Source organism: Neoarius graeffei, chromosome 19 (assembly GCF_027579695.1).
Source record: "Neoarius graeffei isolate fNeoGra1 chromosome 19, fNeoGra1.pri, whole genome shotgun sequence".
Taxonomy (NCBI): domain Eukaryota; kingdom Metazoa; phylum Chordata; class Actinopteri; order Siluriformes; family Ariidae; genus Neoarius; species Neoarius graeffei.
Genome location: NC_083587.1, coordinates 15,317,495 through 15,335,322, shown reverse-complemented (window position 1 = coordinate 15,335,322; position 17,828 = coordinate 15,317,495). Strand labels below are relative to the sequence as shown.

Sequence of the window (17,828 nt, the reverse complement as noted above, 5' to 3'; positions counted from 1 at the left end):
GAATCTGTCAATAACTCAAAATGCCCCCGGGCCGACATGTGTCCCTGGATTCTGTGATCTGCCACAAATATGTTGCATAACATCAGTGAATTAATTAGTGGTGCTGTGAGATCCAGATTTAATATCTTGTATGACTTCCATGAGCTTGAAGGACTGCATCCATGCGGTTCGACAATGATTCATACAACTTATTGATGAAGTCATCAGGAATAGCAAAGAAAGCAGTCTTACATGCCTCCCAGAGTTCATCAAGATTCTTTGGTTTCGTTTTCCATGCTTCCTCTTTCATTCTACCCCAGACATGCTCAATGATGTTCATGTCTGGTGACTGGGCTGGCCAGTCCTGGAGCACCTTGATCTTCTTCACCTTGAGGAACTTTGATGTAGAGATGGAAGTATGCGATGGAGCACCATCCTGCTGCAAAATTTGACCCCTTTTATGGTTGGGAATGTAAGAGGTAGTTAATACTTCTTGATATTTTAGGCTATTGATATTGCCTTCCACCCTGCAAATCTCTCGCACACCCCCATACTGACCATGATGAGACCATGATTTTTCCGCCACCAATCTTAACTGTTTTCTGGGTGAATCTCGGATCCATGCGGGCTCCAGTAGGTCTCCTGCAATATTTGCGGCGGCTGTGATGTACAGTCCCTGACAAAAGTCTTGTCGCTTGGGTACAAGTTGATCTTAAGTGCCCATCAAATACATGTCTAATCAATTTTTTTTTTTTTTTTTTACAAGAAATGGCTAATTTCAATCCCAACAGCTTTTGAAATAATGTTTTGGTGCCAAACGAAACTGCTGAAAAGATCAAGGTGCTCCAGGACTGGCCAGCCCAGTCACCAGACATGAACATCATTGAGCATGTCTGGGGTAGAATGAAAGAGGAAGACGAAACCAAAGAATCTTGATGAACTCTGGGAGGCATGTACGACTGCTTTCTTTGCTATTCCTGATGACTTCATCAATAAATTGTATGACTCATTGTCGAACCCCATGGATGCAGTCCTTCAAGCTCATGGAAGTCATAAAAGATATTAAATATGGATCTCACAGCACCACTACTTAATTCACTGATGTTATGCAACATGTTTTTGTATTTGAAGCAAATTATTTGTTCAATTTTCACATTACTCTCTGTAGGCGACAAAACGTTTGTCTTGCCAAAATCTGACCTTTCTGTGTTCATTAAATGATCAATCTTTCTTCAGTGAAGCAAATTTATTTTAGTATATTAAACATAATTTGGGAGGGTTTTAGCTTTCATCATATGAGCCATTTCTAAAACCAGTGGATTAATTAAAAGTCAGGTTATAAGCTGTTGTTTCTACAAAATGGATAAGCGACAAGACTTTTGTCAGGGACTGTGTATGCACACACACTAAAGTAAAATGTCTGTGTGCGTATTGCGTGACCTTTGCCCTCTTTGTCTCGTGTCCTGTAGCCATGCATGCTGTGAGACAGTCCTGAAGACTCTGGAGCTGATGAGCCAGCTGAAGCAGCACGTAGCCGACATGGAGACCTGCTTTTACCGCCTGCTGCAGGTAAAGTGTTAGATTGTGTGTGTTTTTAGGAGGGGTGTATTGAATACCGAATGCTGTGATTGCTGTTCAGGACCAGCGCATGGTGACGCCTGTGTCTCAGGCCCTGACATCTCCACACCGAGAGCGAGTACACACGGCACTGCGTGTCCTGTTTGAAGCCGCTCCGCTGCCTGACTTCCCCGCCATCATGTGAGTCACGAGCAGATCGAGGAGAAATCATGAGTATATGAATATAATTTGCAAAAAATAAGACTGAAAGTGGAATTTAGTGAAAAAGATCCAGATTAAAAAAAAAATCCAAATAAAAAATTATAATAAATATAAATTAGGCTGATCTATTCAGTTATTAGATTAAAAAAATTAAATTAATTAAAAGGGAAAAAACAATATAAATTAGTAAATTAGATTATTTTGTCATGATTTTGTAGTAATTCACATCGATTTACAATCTTTATTATCTTTATCTGTATAAATTTTGGATCTAAAATGAAAAATCCTACATAAACCAGTAACACTTTCTAGGAATCAACTATAAAGCCTTGTAATTATTTTTTTATCTTTAATAATAAATCCCTCGCAGCGCCAGGTGTAAGTCTGTATATAAATGCTCACCTCAAAAGGCATTGTAAACTCTGTTCATAAAGATACTATAGACTGTTATAATGCAGTATAACCCAGACATAAGTGTAGCATCTGCACTACAAGATATAATGCCTCATAGGTTGTACTCAACTTCAGGGTTTATAACAGTTCATTAACACAATAGAGAATTCTGAATGCTGGGAATCAAGAGGCTTGAAATGAAATGTGTTTTTGTGGCTACTGCCTCATCGAGGCGAAGTGAGGCAGTAGCCACTATGTCATCGTAATGTAAGAACGAGTGAACGATAGCGCAATATGCATGCGCATAAGCATTACTGTCACCAGAACTGCGAATTGTGATCTCGCTTTATCAAAGGTACACAAGAACGAGTTGAGTACAGAACATTCTTTGCTTTTGGAAAAGTATTCTCATCATACGTAGATAATGTCATTATTGGTTGTTGAAATTTGTTATTCCATAATTTTTTTTTTTTTAACTCCACTTGTAGAGTGTAATGTTTTTTTTTCAATGAATAGCATTTTTTAAAAAAAATAAGAGTAAAACTAAGAGTAAAAGTTAAAAGTATAATTGTAAAAGTATAATTGGTCAAAACTTGTTATTTGCTTTAATTTTTTATTTTATTTTATTTGAGTCTTTACACAACACTTGTGAAACAAAATGTGCTCATTAGTACTAAATAATGCTTCTAAGACTATTCATGAACAAGTGCTTTCTTACTATTTTGAAAATGGATCAAGTTCACAGCACTGTATTTTGAACAAAACACAGTAACCAAAATACTCCAAGCCCTGATGCTGCTCACAGCTTGGTGATGCTTGCAAGAGATGAGGCGAGCATCATTGATAACATGTATACAGGTAGTTGTCGACTTACGACCTATGCGACTTACGACCAATCGACTTTACGACCGTCTGGTTATGACTGGCAAGTGTTTCCCAGCTGAGTTAGCTGAGCGTACGACAGTTTCCGCCCCAGCTCCAGGCACACGCGCAGTCTCTCTTGCGCTCCCTCGTGCACGCCGTCATACAGTTTCCACCCCAGCTCCTGGTTTATGAAACGAGCAAATCCGAGCGCTGCAACAGCTGATGACGACGTAGACGACCCACAGCCAAGCACCAGTGATGCCAGCTTTGTATTTTGCTATGTTTTACATTTTGTATTTTGGTATGTTGCAAACTAAAACGTTTTCTATTTTTCACACCTGTATTTCGTATTTTTTGTTTTGCACATATTACACGAATTGTACTGTACGCAGTGTAGTATGCAGTGTTTGACTTAAACCAAATAATGTACCAAGGTAATGAAATAAGAAAATGTTGATAAAATAAGACTTTAAGATGATTACAATATCATTACACATCACAATATACTTGCGTTCATTTAACATAGGCTGACTTACGACCAGGTCGGTTTACAACCGGTCAGTCATAACCAAACTCAGTCGTAAGTCGACGACTACCTGTATATGCGATATTTACTGTATGGACATGGGATCAGAAAGCACTTTTACTTATAAGCAGAAGCCACATGGACCCATAGGATACCGATTTTATAAATGGATGTTATAATGCATTATGTAAACTGATGTAAGGGATGATGATGACCTACATAATAGTGTTATGTATGTAACAGTATCCGCTTATGAGCAGTTATACTAGTCAGCGCACTTATAAAGCATTATGAATACATGATTCATAGTATGTTACCTAATAATAATTAGTAGTGCTACACGCTCATCATGTTTTTTTTTTTTTCTCTCTCAGTTTAGGTGAAAGCATCGCAGCGAATAACGCGTACCGGCAACGCGAGGGCGAGCTGAGCATCAGAGGCAGCGGCGTTCAGGAGGATGGAGTCGGCTTTGCTGTGTCCACTGCTGCTCTGAACTGTCCGCCTTGCCAGAGCATCGACAGCCTCATCGAGAAACTGCAGAGCGGCATTCAGGTACATGCATCATTTACATTTTAATCTGTTTTAATGTATTCATTCAGATGCGTACAGTGTATATTAATAATGCATACTGTACATGTTTTTTTTATTTTGAAATTAAAAAAGAAAAAATATCATCTGTTTCTTTTATTGAGTGAAGTTTTACTGCTCACCATAACAGATTTGTATTCTATCCATTGCGTCGGGGAAATAAAAAAAAAAAATGCAAACGATATGATGCTATCATTTCTATAGTAACAGCTCACACACACAGATGCGTATGTTGACTGGAAAAAAACTAGCAAGCAGATTTTTAAAAATGTGTTTTTATTGAACACATTGGGTGAAGTTTTCTTTAAGGAGATGTTTATTCAGTGTTTCTGAACGGAGTCTCAGGTGAGGGAGAAGGAATGACTGCTTATCGCTGCTAGACGTTTCACAACACACAATCTACCTCTAAACTGTTAAAATGAACTGTGTGTCATGCATTAATAAATTAAACACTAATTATTGACAGATTGCTGTGGGATAAACAGAATAACACACTCCAGACTGTGTGGACTCTACAAAAATAATGCTGTTCTGATGACACTAGTTTGCGTGGATTATTTGCGTATAAACACACAGTCTGAAGTGTGGAGGCTTGAAGGATTTTATCACCTTTAATCGCTCACGTATTTATAATTGTATATTTTTTTTTATTAAATGCTGTGGGTCCCCCCTCCCCCATCATGCTCTGTGTTAAAATCCATCAGTGGCACAGTAATAGTTTCATACATGTGACTGTGAGGGGAAATTCTGATCAGTTCCTGTGTCTGGTTAAAAGAATCTTCACTTTCTCGTGGCTCATTTGGGTTTGGTGTCGTTTTTTTTGTTGAAGTTACAGGAGCAGATGAAAGACGTTCACGTGTCAGAGATCATCGATGTGTATGAGCAGAAAATTTCCGCCCTGGCCGTACGTAACCTCAAACATCATGTATATTTGAGTTCATGGTTTTTTAATTTGTAGGTGTATGTTACGTACATGCAAGTTTACAAAAATGTTTGTTTGGTTTTTATCCATTTTTCTTTTTAATTAATGTGCTACGGTTTAAAATGGGCTACTTTGAAATGCTATACTTATTTATTTATGTTAGAAATATGTTATATTGCCTGACCAGTATAAGGTCTTATTAAGTTTGTCAGTTAAATGCATTATTATACATGTTTAAAGGCCAGGTGCATGTAATTTGTGCTCTCTCTCTCTCTCTCTCTCTCTCTCATATATATATATATAAAATATCTATTTTTCTCTGAGTGTCTGTCTTTTCTCTCTCTCTCTCTCTCTCTCTCTCTCTCTCTCTCTCTCTCTATATATATATATATATATATATATATATATATATATATATATACACACACACACTACCGTTCAAAAGTTTGGGGTCACCCAGACAATTTTGTGTTTTCCATGAAAAGTCACACTTTTATTTACCACCATAAGTTGTAAAATGAATAGAAAATATAGTCAAGCCATTTTTCTGGCCATTTTGAGCATTTAATCGACCCCACAAATGTGATGCTCCAGAAACTCAGGCTACGTTTACACTAGACCGTATCTGTCTCGTTTTCTTCGCGGATGCACTGTCCGTTTACATTAACCCCCCTGAAAATGCGGGGAAACGGGAATCCGCCAGCGTCCACGTATTCAATCTAGATCGTATCAGCTCCGGTGCTGTGTAAACATTGAGAATACGCGAATACGCTGTGCTGAGCTCTAGCTGGCGTCTCATTGGACAACGTCACTGTGACATCCACCTTCCTGATTCGCTGGCGTTGGTCATGTGACGCGACTGCTGAAAAACGGCGCAGACTTCCGCCTTGTATCACCTTTCATTAAAGAGTATAAAAGTATGAAAATACTGCAAATACTGATGCAAATACTGCCCATTGTGTAGTTATGATTGTCTTTAGGCTTGCCATCCTTCCACTTGCAAGTAATAAGTGATATGTGCTGGGATCTCACACACAGCGGCTCAGTCCCGAATCGTGGCTTGTTCACTTCACTCGCGCGCTCTGTGAGCTGCGCAGGGCCGGAGTGCGCACCCTCCAGAGGGCACTCGCTGTTCAGGGCGGAGTGATTTGGAGCGCAGGATGCCTGCGGAGCCGAGCGTATCCGCGTATTGGTGTTGCTGTGTGCACGGCTAACGGTTTTAGTGTAAACGCGAATCGTTTTAAGAACGTTAATCTGATGATCCGCTGATTCGACGTAATGTAAACGTAGCCTCAATCTGCTCAAAGGAAGGTCAGTTTTATAGCTTCTCTAAAGAGCTAAACTGTTTTCAGTTGTGCTAACATGATTGTACAAGGGTTTTCTAATCATCCATTAGCCTTCTGAGGCAATGAGAAAACACATTGTACCATTAGAACACTGGAGTGAGAGTTGCTAGAAATGGGCCTCTATACACCTATGGAGATATTGCACCAAAAACCAGACATTTGCAGCTAGAATAGTCATTTACCACATTAGCAATGTATAGAGTGGATTTCTGATTAGTTTAAAGTGATCTTCATTGAAAAGAACAGTGCTTTTCTTTCAAAAATAAGGACATTTCAAAGTGACCCCAAACTTTTGAACGGTAGTATATATTTTATATATATACACTTGGGTGCATCAGTTGCCCTCACTTTCATAAAATCTGATGCATTTTTGTTTGGGTGTTCCTTTTCACCAATAAAGACATCCTGTAAAATTTTTTGACCATATTCAAAAGTCTAATGGTGGCACCTTGAGGTTCATTTTTTGCCAAAAAACGCTTATTTTATGTTTTCGCGTAAGGTTTGAATCACAATGTTGGACTCCATTTATTGATTTCTTGTGAGCCAGAGATCATGTTAAGAACCTTTGCAAGGGATTGAGAAGCATTAATGTGATTCATAATACATTTATATTGTTTAAAAGTAGTTGAACAATGATTCAATGAACAGCTAAAACTCAAACTGTGCTTGATAATATATTTAGAATATGTACTAAAAATGTGGATCTAAGATATTTGGTATACTCTATAAGGTGCCATAATGTTTCATGAAAAGTGATTGAAATTTTGTCATAAAATAGCAGCTTTTTCCATAACTTTGAGCTCCTGGTGCCACCATTAAACTTTTGAATTTTGTCAAAATATTTCACCCAGTGTGTTTTCTTACCAAAAGGAACATAAAAACAAAAAGGCATCATGATCGGAGGAACTTTTCATTTTTAGGGGGCAACTGATGCACCCTAATGGTATGTATGTGTGTATGTATGTATATCTGCATGTGTGTGTGTGTGTAAAATATCTTTGTGTGTGTGTGTGTGTCTCTCTGTGTGTGTGTTTTCAGTCTAAGGAAGGCCGTCTGCAGGATATCTTGGAGGTCAAAGCTCTCGCTCTGTCTCAGGCTGACCGCCTCATCGCTCAGTACCGCTGTCAGAGAGCACAAGCCGAGGCTGAGGTGTGTCTCTCTCATGCACGTACACATTCACATGTTTATCACACTCATCTAGTGCACAGCATACACACGCACATCTTTTTGCAAAGCCACATGCTGGTTTATCTCAACCTTGTAAACTTCACACATACACGCGCACACGCGAGCACACGCACACACACTCACACTCTCTCTCTGATGTTCATGTGAAGGCCCGGAAGCTGGCGTCTCTGCTGAAGGACACAGAGAGGAGGAAGGAGGAGCTGCAGGCTGAACTGAGCGATCAGATGATGGAGGTGGAGAAGCTGAAGTGCGACAGTCAGCAGCTTCTGCAGCACAACAGCCGCCTGCAGGCCGTGTCTGACGAACACCAGAACCTGAAGAGCACCTACAACCAGCTGCTGAGCAGGTCAGGACAAACCTTTCTGTTCCTTTCAACTGTCACAGGAACTTCCAGTACTCAGGTCACTGCTCACTGAAGCCCTAGCATGCATTTGGACGCAAGTGTTTAACTTGAGGATCTACACGGATTGACAAGCCTCCTGTTTATTCTGATAGGAAAAAAATGTCTTAAAATCTAATTGTTAACGGAATTTAGTGCATCTCCGTAACCTCGGCTCATCTATAGGTACAATAAGAGCGAAGCGATGCTGAAGGAGCTCCAGGCCGCCCACATCTCCCTCACACAGCAGGCCGAATCCCTGAGGAGGAGCAATGAGGGGCTCAGAGTGCAGCAGGAGAGGTCAGTCTGGGGTCACGATAAATCTCCATCTCACCGCTGTAGAATAGTGAGTGATGAGGTTCTTGAGGAAATCTGAAGATTTGGTGAATGTGATCTGCTTTAGCCATAAACTACAGGGTGCAGTTATACAGTCCTGGCAGAGGGTGGCAGCAACACCGTTAGCACCTTCACCTTACTTGTTTTGGAGAACAATATAATGAGAGATTATATAATATCTAGATCAGGGGTTCTCAACCTTTTCTGTTTTGAGGCCCACCTGTTCATACTTGTAATAAGTTGGAGCCCATTAAAAACAGATCCCCAATTATTTTGGCTCATCTATTCTATTAGAATCCAATGATCTACTGTAAAGTGTATTAATGGGATGCGACATCACTCCCTGTTACAGATGGGAGCACAGGAATTAAATAAATTCAATAAAAACAAACTGTTTTTAATTGTAGGTGTTGTCTTTAAAAGTGTATAGCTGTACCAGAAGCCAACATAAAACCATGTATGCAGGTCATTCTCAGTCAAAAGGGATTAATGATCCAAAAGTGGAGTCTGGTCCATTAACACAAGAACTTATTGCCATGTTTGTGTTCAGAAAACCAACAAGTTATTAAAACCAAGAAGTACACGCAAAAGAAGTGGATATAGAAACCACTCACTCTGTTTTGTTGAAGTTATAAACTGTTCATTGTCCTTACACGCTAACAAAAAAGGATTTTTCCTATGAGTTGGAAAATTATCCATCTGTTGAGTTCCCCGACATCTCAAACTACCTGGTGCTGCAGACGTAGTTCTACACGGACACACGGATGAAAACCTGGAAGAGCATGGAGGAGTATAACTTGTTATATACAGTGGTGCTTGAAAGTTTGTGAACCCTTTAGAATTTTCTATATTTCTGCATAAATATGACCTAAAACATCATCAGATTTTCACACAAGTCCTAAAAGTAGATAAAGAGAACCCAGTTACACAAATGAGACAAAAATATTATACTTGGTCATTTATTGATTGAGGAAAATGATCCAGTATTACATATCTGTGAGTGGCAAAAGTATGTGAACCTCTAGGATTAACAGTTAATTTGAAGGTGAAATTAGAGTCAGGTGTTTTCAATCAATGGGATGACAATCAGGTGTGAGTGGGCACCCTGTTTTATTTAAAGAACAGGGATCTATCAAAGTCTGATCTTCACAACACGTTTGTGGAAGTGTATCATGGCATGAACAAAGGAGATTTCTGAGGACCTCAGAAAAAGCATTGTTGATGTTCATCAGGCTGGAAAAGGTTACAAAACCATCTCTAAAGAGTTTGGACTCCACCAATCCACAGTCAGACAGATTGTGTACAAATGGAGGAAATTCAAGACCATTGTTACCCTCCCCAGGAGTGGTCGACCAACAAAGATCACTCCAAGAGCAAGGCGTGTAATAGTCGGCAAGGTCACAAAGGACCCCAGGGTAACTTCTAAGCAGCTGAAGGCCTCTCTCACATTGGCTAATGTTAATGTTCATGAGTCCACCATCAGGAGAACACTGAACAACAATGGTGTGCATGGCAGGGTTGCAAGGAGAAAGCCACTGCTCTCCAAAAAGAACATTGCTGCTCGTCTGCAGTTTGCTAAAGATCATGTGGACAAGCCAGAAGGCTATTGGAAAAATGTTTTGTGGACGGATGAGACCAAAATAGAACTTTTTGGTTTAAATGAGAAGTGTTATGTTTGGAGAAAAGAAAACCCTGCATTCCAGCATAAGAACCTTATCCCATCTGTGAAACATGGTGGTGGTAGTATCATGGTTTGGGCCTGTTTTGCTGCATCTGGGCCAGGACGGCTTGCCATCATTGATGGAACAATGAATTCTGAATTATACCAGCGAATTCTAAAGGAAAACGTCAGGACATCTGTCCATGAACTGAATCTCAAGAGAAGGTGGGTCATGCAGCAAGACAACGACCCTAAGCACACAAGTTGTTCTACCAAAGAATGGTTAAAGAAGAATAAAGTTAATGTTTTGGAATGGCCAAGTCAAAGTCCTGACCTTAATCCAATGGAAATGTTGTGGAAGGACCTGAAGCGAGCAGTTCATGTGAGGAAACCCACCAACATCCCAGAGTTGAAGCTGTTCTGTACGGAGGAACGGGCTAAAATTCCTCCAAGCCGGTGTGCAGGACTGACCAGCAGTTACCGCAAACGTTTAGTTGCAGTTATTGCTGCACAAGGGGGTCACACCAGATACTGAAAGCAAAGGTTCACATACTTTTGCCACTCACAGATATGTAATATTGGATCATTTTCCTCAATAAATAAATGACCAAGTATAATATTTTTGTCTCATTTGTTTAACTGGGTTCTCTTTATCTACTTTTAGGACTTGTGTGAAAATCTGATGTTGTTTTAGGTCATATTTATGCAGAAATATAGAAAATTCTAAAGGGTTCACAAACTTTCAAGCACCACTGTATGGCTGGGTTAAAGATCTGGAGATTAGGACACTACAAGATAGATGGCGTTAGATGGATCTAAGTGCAGGAAGAGTTTATTAGCAGGTGTGATATTTAAGTCAAGTTTATTTGTATAGCGCCTTTAACAGCAGACATTGTCGCAAAGCAGCTTTACAGAAAATTAAAGGCTTAAAACATTAATTTTATCCCTAATCTATCCCCAATGATCAAGCCTGAGGCAACGGTGGCAAAGAAAAACTCCCTCAGACGATATAAGGAAGAAACCTCGAGAGGAACCAGACTCAAAAGGAAACCCATCCTCATCTGGGTGATGACAGATAGCGTGATTATAAATAACTCGCTTCTATAACTGTGTCCTACAGGAGTGTCAAAGTATAACTGTGAAACCAGGAAATTCATTATAGTTTTAACATGAAGTGTGTTTTGTTAAAGTTATAAACTATCCATTGATGGAAACTTGAGTGCAAAACTGTTCATGAGAACTGCAGTCCTAAAGTTAGCAAGTCAACTGCAGTCCTAAGACATGAAAGCATTACTGTAGGTGTCCAGAGCGTCTTCCAAGTGTTTTATTTATTTATTTTTACAAAAGCAAAACAGAAAGTAGAGTATTATAAACATGGCTAGAAACAAATGTGACAGTGATGATACTTCGTAAAGCCTCTGTGAAAACATCTTCCGTATCTGTGCATGCTGATTGCGCTCAAATCAGTATCAGGTGTTTCCCATAATGACTGGGTTCCAAGCACGCGCACAACACGGTCCGTGAGCTGCGGCCGCTCGAGCTGCGCCAGACTAAAGCGCACAAAGGCATGACAGTCAAGTGTTTACCTTTTGTGTGACCACAACTTTTAGCTCACGTGTATATCACCATCAAAATGCCTCATTTTCATCAATAACCCATCACAAAGCATCACGAGATGTAGTGTGACCGTAGCTTAATGAGTCGGATGCAACCCAGCAATTGTACCCGACTCCAAGTAAAAATTTGCTTCAACTTGGAAAAACAATTTGCGGCCCACTAGATGGCACTTCGCAGTGCAGTGATTGAGAAACACTGATGTGATGATGCACTTTTCTGACCGATCGTGATGTGTAACTTTTTACTTAATATTTTGTACTAAACCTTAAAAATTATACATTGTTTCACACACTACAGTTGTAAAATGTGCTTTTTAGTTATTTAAGGAATTTGTGAACTGTCTTCCAGTACCGTATATTTTCGTTATTGGCCATATTGCCCAACCCGAACTCTTTATTTTATCAGGTTGTCATCAGAGCTGCAGCAGAAGGAGGAGAAAATCTCAGAAATGGAAGCAGGCATGCAGGAGAAACACAACACTATAGAGGGTGAGGAGACGTTGTGTCTTGCCGAGTGTGTGTGAGTGTTCGGATTTATGAATGAATGAACCCTTTATTGTCACTGTTACCAGTGAAATTGACCATCAACCTGTCCTTACAGAGGGGGAACAGGACAGGAAGACAGGGATAAAAGAAAAGAAAAAGAAACACAGTAGTAACATGAGGAAAAAATAACTTCTCCCCCCCCCCCCCCCCCCCCCCCCATGCTCCTATCAGGAGTACAGTGTGGGAGCATTTGAAAACCTCTGCACATAAGCACACAATAACACAAGTACACTTTAAAACATGGGACTTGAGGGGAGGAAGGAGGGGGCAATCAGGGGTGGGGGTAAGGGGGTGGGAGGGGAGGAGGTAGAGGTAACCCAGCGCAAGCAAGCAGCCGTCCGCTCCTGCAGCCATGCAAACGGCGCTGGTCATGCACCCGCTTGTCACACTGGGGGTGAAAAACTGCGACTGCGGAAAATTGGGGTAGGAATGCGAAGAGCGAGAGTGTCTCCCAGCAGTGACCTTCTGGGGGAAATGTTGCCCGAGCAACGGCCTTGATCAAGGCCAGTGCTGTTCAGGGAGCTGAATGTCGATAAGATAGAGATTGTTTGGTCTTTCGAACAGACGCAGTCTTTACACATCCACACCACTCGTCCATATCTGTCCATTCTGTTCAATTCAATTCCATTTGGTCTCCAAAATACGTATTCCTTGCAAAGCTGAAAGCTGCTCCGAGATGACAACCATTTTGTGGTTAAAGTTCTGAATGTCCACAGTCCGGGTGCCAACAGCTTTGCCCACCACTCCAATCATATCGGGCAGCTTTGTGGGGCTTTGAACAGCTGTCACCGTTGTCTGATTTCCTCGATATACCAGGGCAATGCCTAATCCAATCAGCAAAAGTCCTGTAATCATGGTTCTGAATAGGTAGATATCTTCAATGTCCTCCACAGACGTTCCGGCAGGACAGGTGGGTTCCCCCGAACCCAGAAACTGTCAATTTCGTTAGGAGACCAGTTTATCAAATCCATGCTTTTTTAGTTTAGAAATTCAATGTGGAGAGAGTCTCTCAAAAAAAAAAAAACTCGTGGGCTGAAGGTCAGAACAGTTTTCCTTTTCTTTCTGGTAGAATGACGCTGAGATGTAGAAGTGTCAGCAGTGTAGGACAGTTTAAACCACTGAGATGTAACCCTGACTGGGCTGTTACTAAGGATGAACATCACGCAGCCCTTCATGTTCATGAACATGGTCATTGTTTGTTTATCTGAAGCTCAGTCACGCCTGAAAGAAAGTAAAATCCTCCAGCCTCCTTCTGTTCATATCTGTATTTTGTATCCGTTTCAGACCTGCAGGCTGAGCTGAGGAGGCAGGAGGAGCAGGCTGGAGAGATGGAGGAGAACATCAGTACGCTGAGGAAGGAACTCGCCAAGACGGAGCAGGCCAGGAAGGAAGCCAGCATCAAGGTAAGAGCAAAGACAATGACTTCCTTCTCCAGCATGTTGGCTCTAAAATCAAATCAGGTTTATCTAGAGCACAGATCTTCAATCAGAGGGGCGTGGCCTACTAGGGATTACAGGTGTGAGGTGGGAAATTGGAGGGGAAAAAAAAAGTGACCGTAGCTTGAAAGGTGTGCTCACTGGCTTTCTGTCACTGTAAAAAGTAAAGTCCTGTAATTTTTAGTTTGTTAAAGTGAAATAAAAACTATCAGTATATCTCCAACTTATCGGTCATTAAATATATATAGAGTTCACATCAGTTATATTTATGAAGGACGCCATAATAATATTTTGACCAAAATTAGGGAAAGAATTAGGGAACCGTGCTTTTCTGACTAAAATCTCACTAAACTGGGAACTGAGGTGAGAAAAAGTTGGAATGAGTCTAATGAGGCTTTGCCCCCAAATATGACATTAAAATCACAGTCAATTTTTTCCCTCAATTTGAAAACAGTGTTGATTCTGCTGTGAAAATAAACAACTGATTTTATGTTTTAAACAGTCGTAGTGTATCCCGGGCTTAAAGGAGCTCATCAGGTGTGTCAGGGAAGGTTGAGAGATCTATGGATTATCTCAAGTGTTTCTCCTCTGCAGGCCTCGTCTCTGGAGCTGCAAAGATCTCAACTGGAGTCCAGACTGAAGCAGAAGGAGGAGGAGCTGAACACACACACGCAGATGATCGCCATGATCCACAGCCTGAGCAGCAGCAAACTGAAGAATGATGCCACAGCCAACTTTTCTCTGTGACACACACACTTTACACACACTCCACGTTTGCTTTACATGCACTAACACACACACACACACACACACACACACACACACACACACACACACACACCAGCCATGATGAACTCCGATGATAAATATAATATGAAATACAGTTGATTTTTTTTTTAAACTCTAGATTCAGATAAATTATTTCTTTATTATTTTTTTTTAAAAATGTGGTGTTTTCTCTCTCATTCTACATGTTCCTCTCGTAACATTTTAAACAAATAAATGAATATTTCATTATTTTTAATAATGATTTTATCTGATGCTGCATTGCAAAACAATTCGTTTCCAATTTGGATTTAATCAATTAAGTTTACATTAACTGATTTGATTTGCATGAGGGGGAAAAAAGCAATTTGAATTTTCAGCCAGGAGATGGCGCTGTTACTCATCATGAATAATAAACTCCTTTTTTAGGTTTTTAGTTTGATCCAGCACAGCCTGAGCAAGTAAATCACTCAAAAGTCCTGGATACAGTTGAGTTCAAAAGTTTGCACACCTAAAAGAAAAAAAGTCAGTGAACCGCAATAAGATATTCAATGTGCTGGATTTATTTATTTTTTTTAAATAAATCTTTCCTGCTGTGCTATTGTTCACTCATCATGTCCAGAGTTTGTGTTCACACTGTATGAAGGGTAAAGGTTGCTGTGTTTGTGTTTTACTGACTGAGTAATCCGCGATGGTGTGGTTTCTGTTTTATTTAATGAGCTGCTGACTCGTGTGATAAATTCCATAGAGGTTCTATTCATTTATTTCTTCAGCACTGTCCTTCCTTATTGTCACCATAGAACTTTGTGTCAGTCTTAAGACTGCTGCTCAGCTCAGCCTGAACAGTCCACCTGATTTTCATTCATTATTATTATTATTATTATTATTATCTCATTTTGACTGAAGTGGAAATGGGATCTTGAAATTGTTTAGGTTTAGTGGACACATCGTAGTAGTAGTTAGACAAGGGTCATTTCTCACTCAGTTTTCAAGATATCTGGATGAAACTTGGTGTGCATATACAGTTAGGTCCATAAATATTTGGACAGAGGCAACATTTTTCTACAACCCCGATTCCAAAAAGTTGGGACAAAGTACAAATTGTAAATAAAAACGGAATGCAATGATGTGGAAGTTTCAAAATTCCATATTTTATTCAGAATAGAACATAGATGACATATCAAATGTTTAAACTGAGAAAATGCATCATTTAAAGAGAAAAATTAGGTGATTTTAAATTTCATGACAACAACACATCTCAAAAAAGTTGGGACAAGGCCATGTTTACCACTGTGAGACATCCCCTTTTCTCTTTACAACAGTCTGTAAATATCTGGGGACTGAGGAGACAAGTTGCTCAAGTTTAGGGATAGGAATGTTAACCCATTCTTGTCTAATGTAGGATTCTAATTGCTCAACTGTATTAAGTCTTTTTTGTCGTATCTTCCGTTTTATGATGCGCCAAATGTTTTCTATGAGTGAAAGATCTGGACTGCAGGCTGGCCAGTTCAGTACCTGGACCCTTCTTCTACACAGCCATGATGCTGCAATTGATGCAGTATGTGGTTTGGCATTGTCATGTTGGAAAATGCAAGGTCTTCCCTGAAAGAGACGTCGTCTGGATGGGAGCATATGTTGCTCTAGAACCTGGATATACCTTTCAGCATTGATGGTGTCTTTCCAGATGTGTAAGCTGCCCATGCCACACGCACTAATGCAACCCCATACCATCAGAGATGCAGGCTTCTGAACTGAGCGCTGATAACAACTTGGGTCGTCCTTCTCCTCTTTAGTCCGAATGACACGGCATCCCTGATTTCCATAAAGAACTTCAAATTTTGATTCGTCTGACCACAGAACAGTTTTCCACTTTGCCAGTCCATTTTAAATGAGCTTTGGCCCAGAGAAGACGTCTGCGCTTCTGGATCATGTTTAGATACGGCTTCTTCTTTGAACTATAGAGTTTTAGCTGGCAACGGCGGATGGCACAGTGAATTGTGTTCACAGATAATGTTCTCTGGAAATATTCCTGAGCCCATTTTGTGATTTCCAATACAGAAGCATGCCTGTATGTGATGCAGTGCCGTCTAAGGGCCCGAAGATCACGGGCGCCCAGTATGGTTTTCCGGCCTTGACCCTTACGCACAGAGATTCTTCCAGATTCTCTGAATCTTTTGATGATGATATGTTCAAACTCTTTGCAATTTTACACTGTCGAACTCCTTTCTGATATTGCTCCACTATTTGTTGGCACAGAATTAGGGGGCTTGGTGATCCTCTTCCCATCTTTACGTCTGAGAGCCGCTGCCACTCCAAGATGCTCTTTTTATACCCAGTCATGTTAATGACCTATTGCCAATTGACCTAATGAGTTGCAATTTGGTCCTCCAGCTGTTCCTTTTTTGTACCTTTAACTTTTCCAGCCTCTTATTGCCCCTGTCCCAACTTTTTTGAGATGTGTTGCTGTCATGAAATTTCAAATGAGCCAATATTTGGCATGAAATTTCAAAATGTCTCACTTTCGACATTTGATATGTTGTCTATGTTCTATTGTGAATACAATATCAGTTTTTGAGATCTGTAAATTATTGCATTCCGTTTTTATTTACAATTTGTACTTTGTCCTAACTTTTTTGGAATCAGGGTTGTAATTTTGGTTCTGTACATCACCACAATGAATTTTGAGCAAAACAATTCAGATGCAGTTGAAGTTCAGACTTTCAGCTTTAATTCAGTGGGTTGAACAAAATGATTGCATAAAAATGTGAGGAACTAAAGCATTTTTTAAAAACAATCCCTTCATTTCAGGGGCTCAAAAGTAATTGGACAAATAATTGTAAATAAAATGTTCATTTCTAATACTTGGTTGAAAACCCTTTGTTGGCAATGACTGCCTGAAGTCTTAAACTCATGGACATCACCAGATGCTGTGTTTCCTCCTTTTTAATGCTCTGCCAGGCCTTTACTGCAGAGGTTTTCAGTTGCTGTTTGTTTGTGGGCCTTTCTGTCTGAAGTTTAGTCTTTAACAAGTGAAATGCATGCTCAATTGGGTTGAGATCAGGTGACTGACTTAGCCATTCAAGAATATTCCACTTCTTTGCTTTAATAAACTTCTGGGTTGCTTTGGCTTTATGTTTTGGGTCATTGTCCATCTGTATTATGAAACGCCGACCAATCAGTTTGGATGGATTTGAGCACACAGTATGTCTCTGAATACCTCAGAATTCATCCAGCTGCTTCTGTCCTGTGTCACACCATCAATAAACACTAGTGACCCAGTGCCACTGGCAGCCATGCATGCCCAAGCCATCACACTGTCTCCGCTGTGTTTTACAGATGATGTGGTATGCTTTGGATCATGAGCTGTACCATGCCTTCGCCATACTTTTTTCTTTCCATCATTCTGGTAGAGGTTGATCTTGGTTTCATCTGTCCAAAGAATGTTCTTCCAGAACTGTGCTGGCTTTTTTAGATGTTTTTTAGCAAAGTCCAATCTAGCCTTTTT

General features: G+C 40.2%; 1 protein-coding gene across 3 annotated transcripts in view; it reads left to right on the top strand.

Annotated features, from left to right (window-relative positions):
* LOC132867029 (protein CIP2A homolog) overlaps window positions 1-15,087 on the top strand; it is a 94,304-nt gene extending 79,217 nt beyond the window's left edge. Inside the window, exons 12-22 of one of the 3 annotated variants that reach the window (XR_009650668.1) lie at window positions 1,449-1,548; window positions 1,619-1,737; window positions 3,916-4,093; window positions 4,959-5,033; window positions 7,436-7,546; window positions 7,735-7,931; window positions 8,151-8,264; window positions 11,983-12,065; window positions 13,407-13,525; window positions 14,153-14,361; window positions 14,400-15,087. Coding sequence is in view for 2 of the 3 variants with exons in the window: in XM_060899715.1 (XP_060755698.1) it covers window positions 1,449-1,548; window positions 1,619-1,737; window positions 3,916-4,093; window positions 4,959-5,033; window positions 7,436-7,546; window positions 7,735-7,931; window positions 8,151-8,264; window positions 11,983-12,065; window positions 13,407-13,525; window positions 14,153-14,305 (1,249 nt within the window). In the remaining variant the exon portion in view is untranslated. Of the gene's footprint in view, window positions 1-1,448; window positions 1,549-1,618; window positions 1,738-3,915; window positions 4,094-4,958; window positions 5,034-7,435; window positions 7,547-7,734; window positions 7,932-8,150; window positions 8,265-11,982; window positions 12,066-13,406; window positions 13,526-14,152 lie in introns of all 3 variants that reach the window. The other 2 variants (XM_060899716.1, XM_060899715.1) reach the window with 2 other exon arrangements.
* Window positions 15,088-17,828: the final 2,741 nt, after the last annotated feature.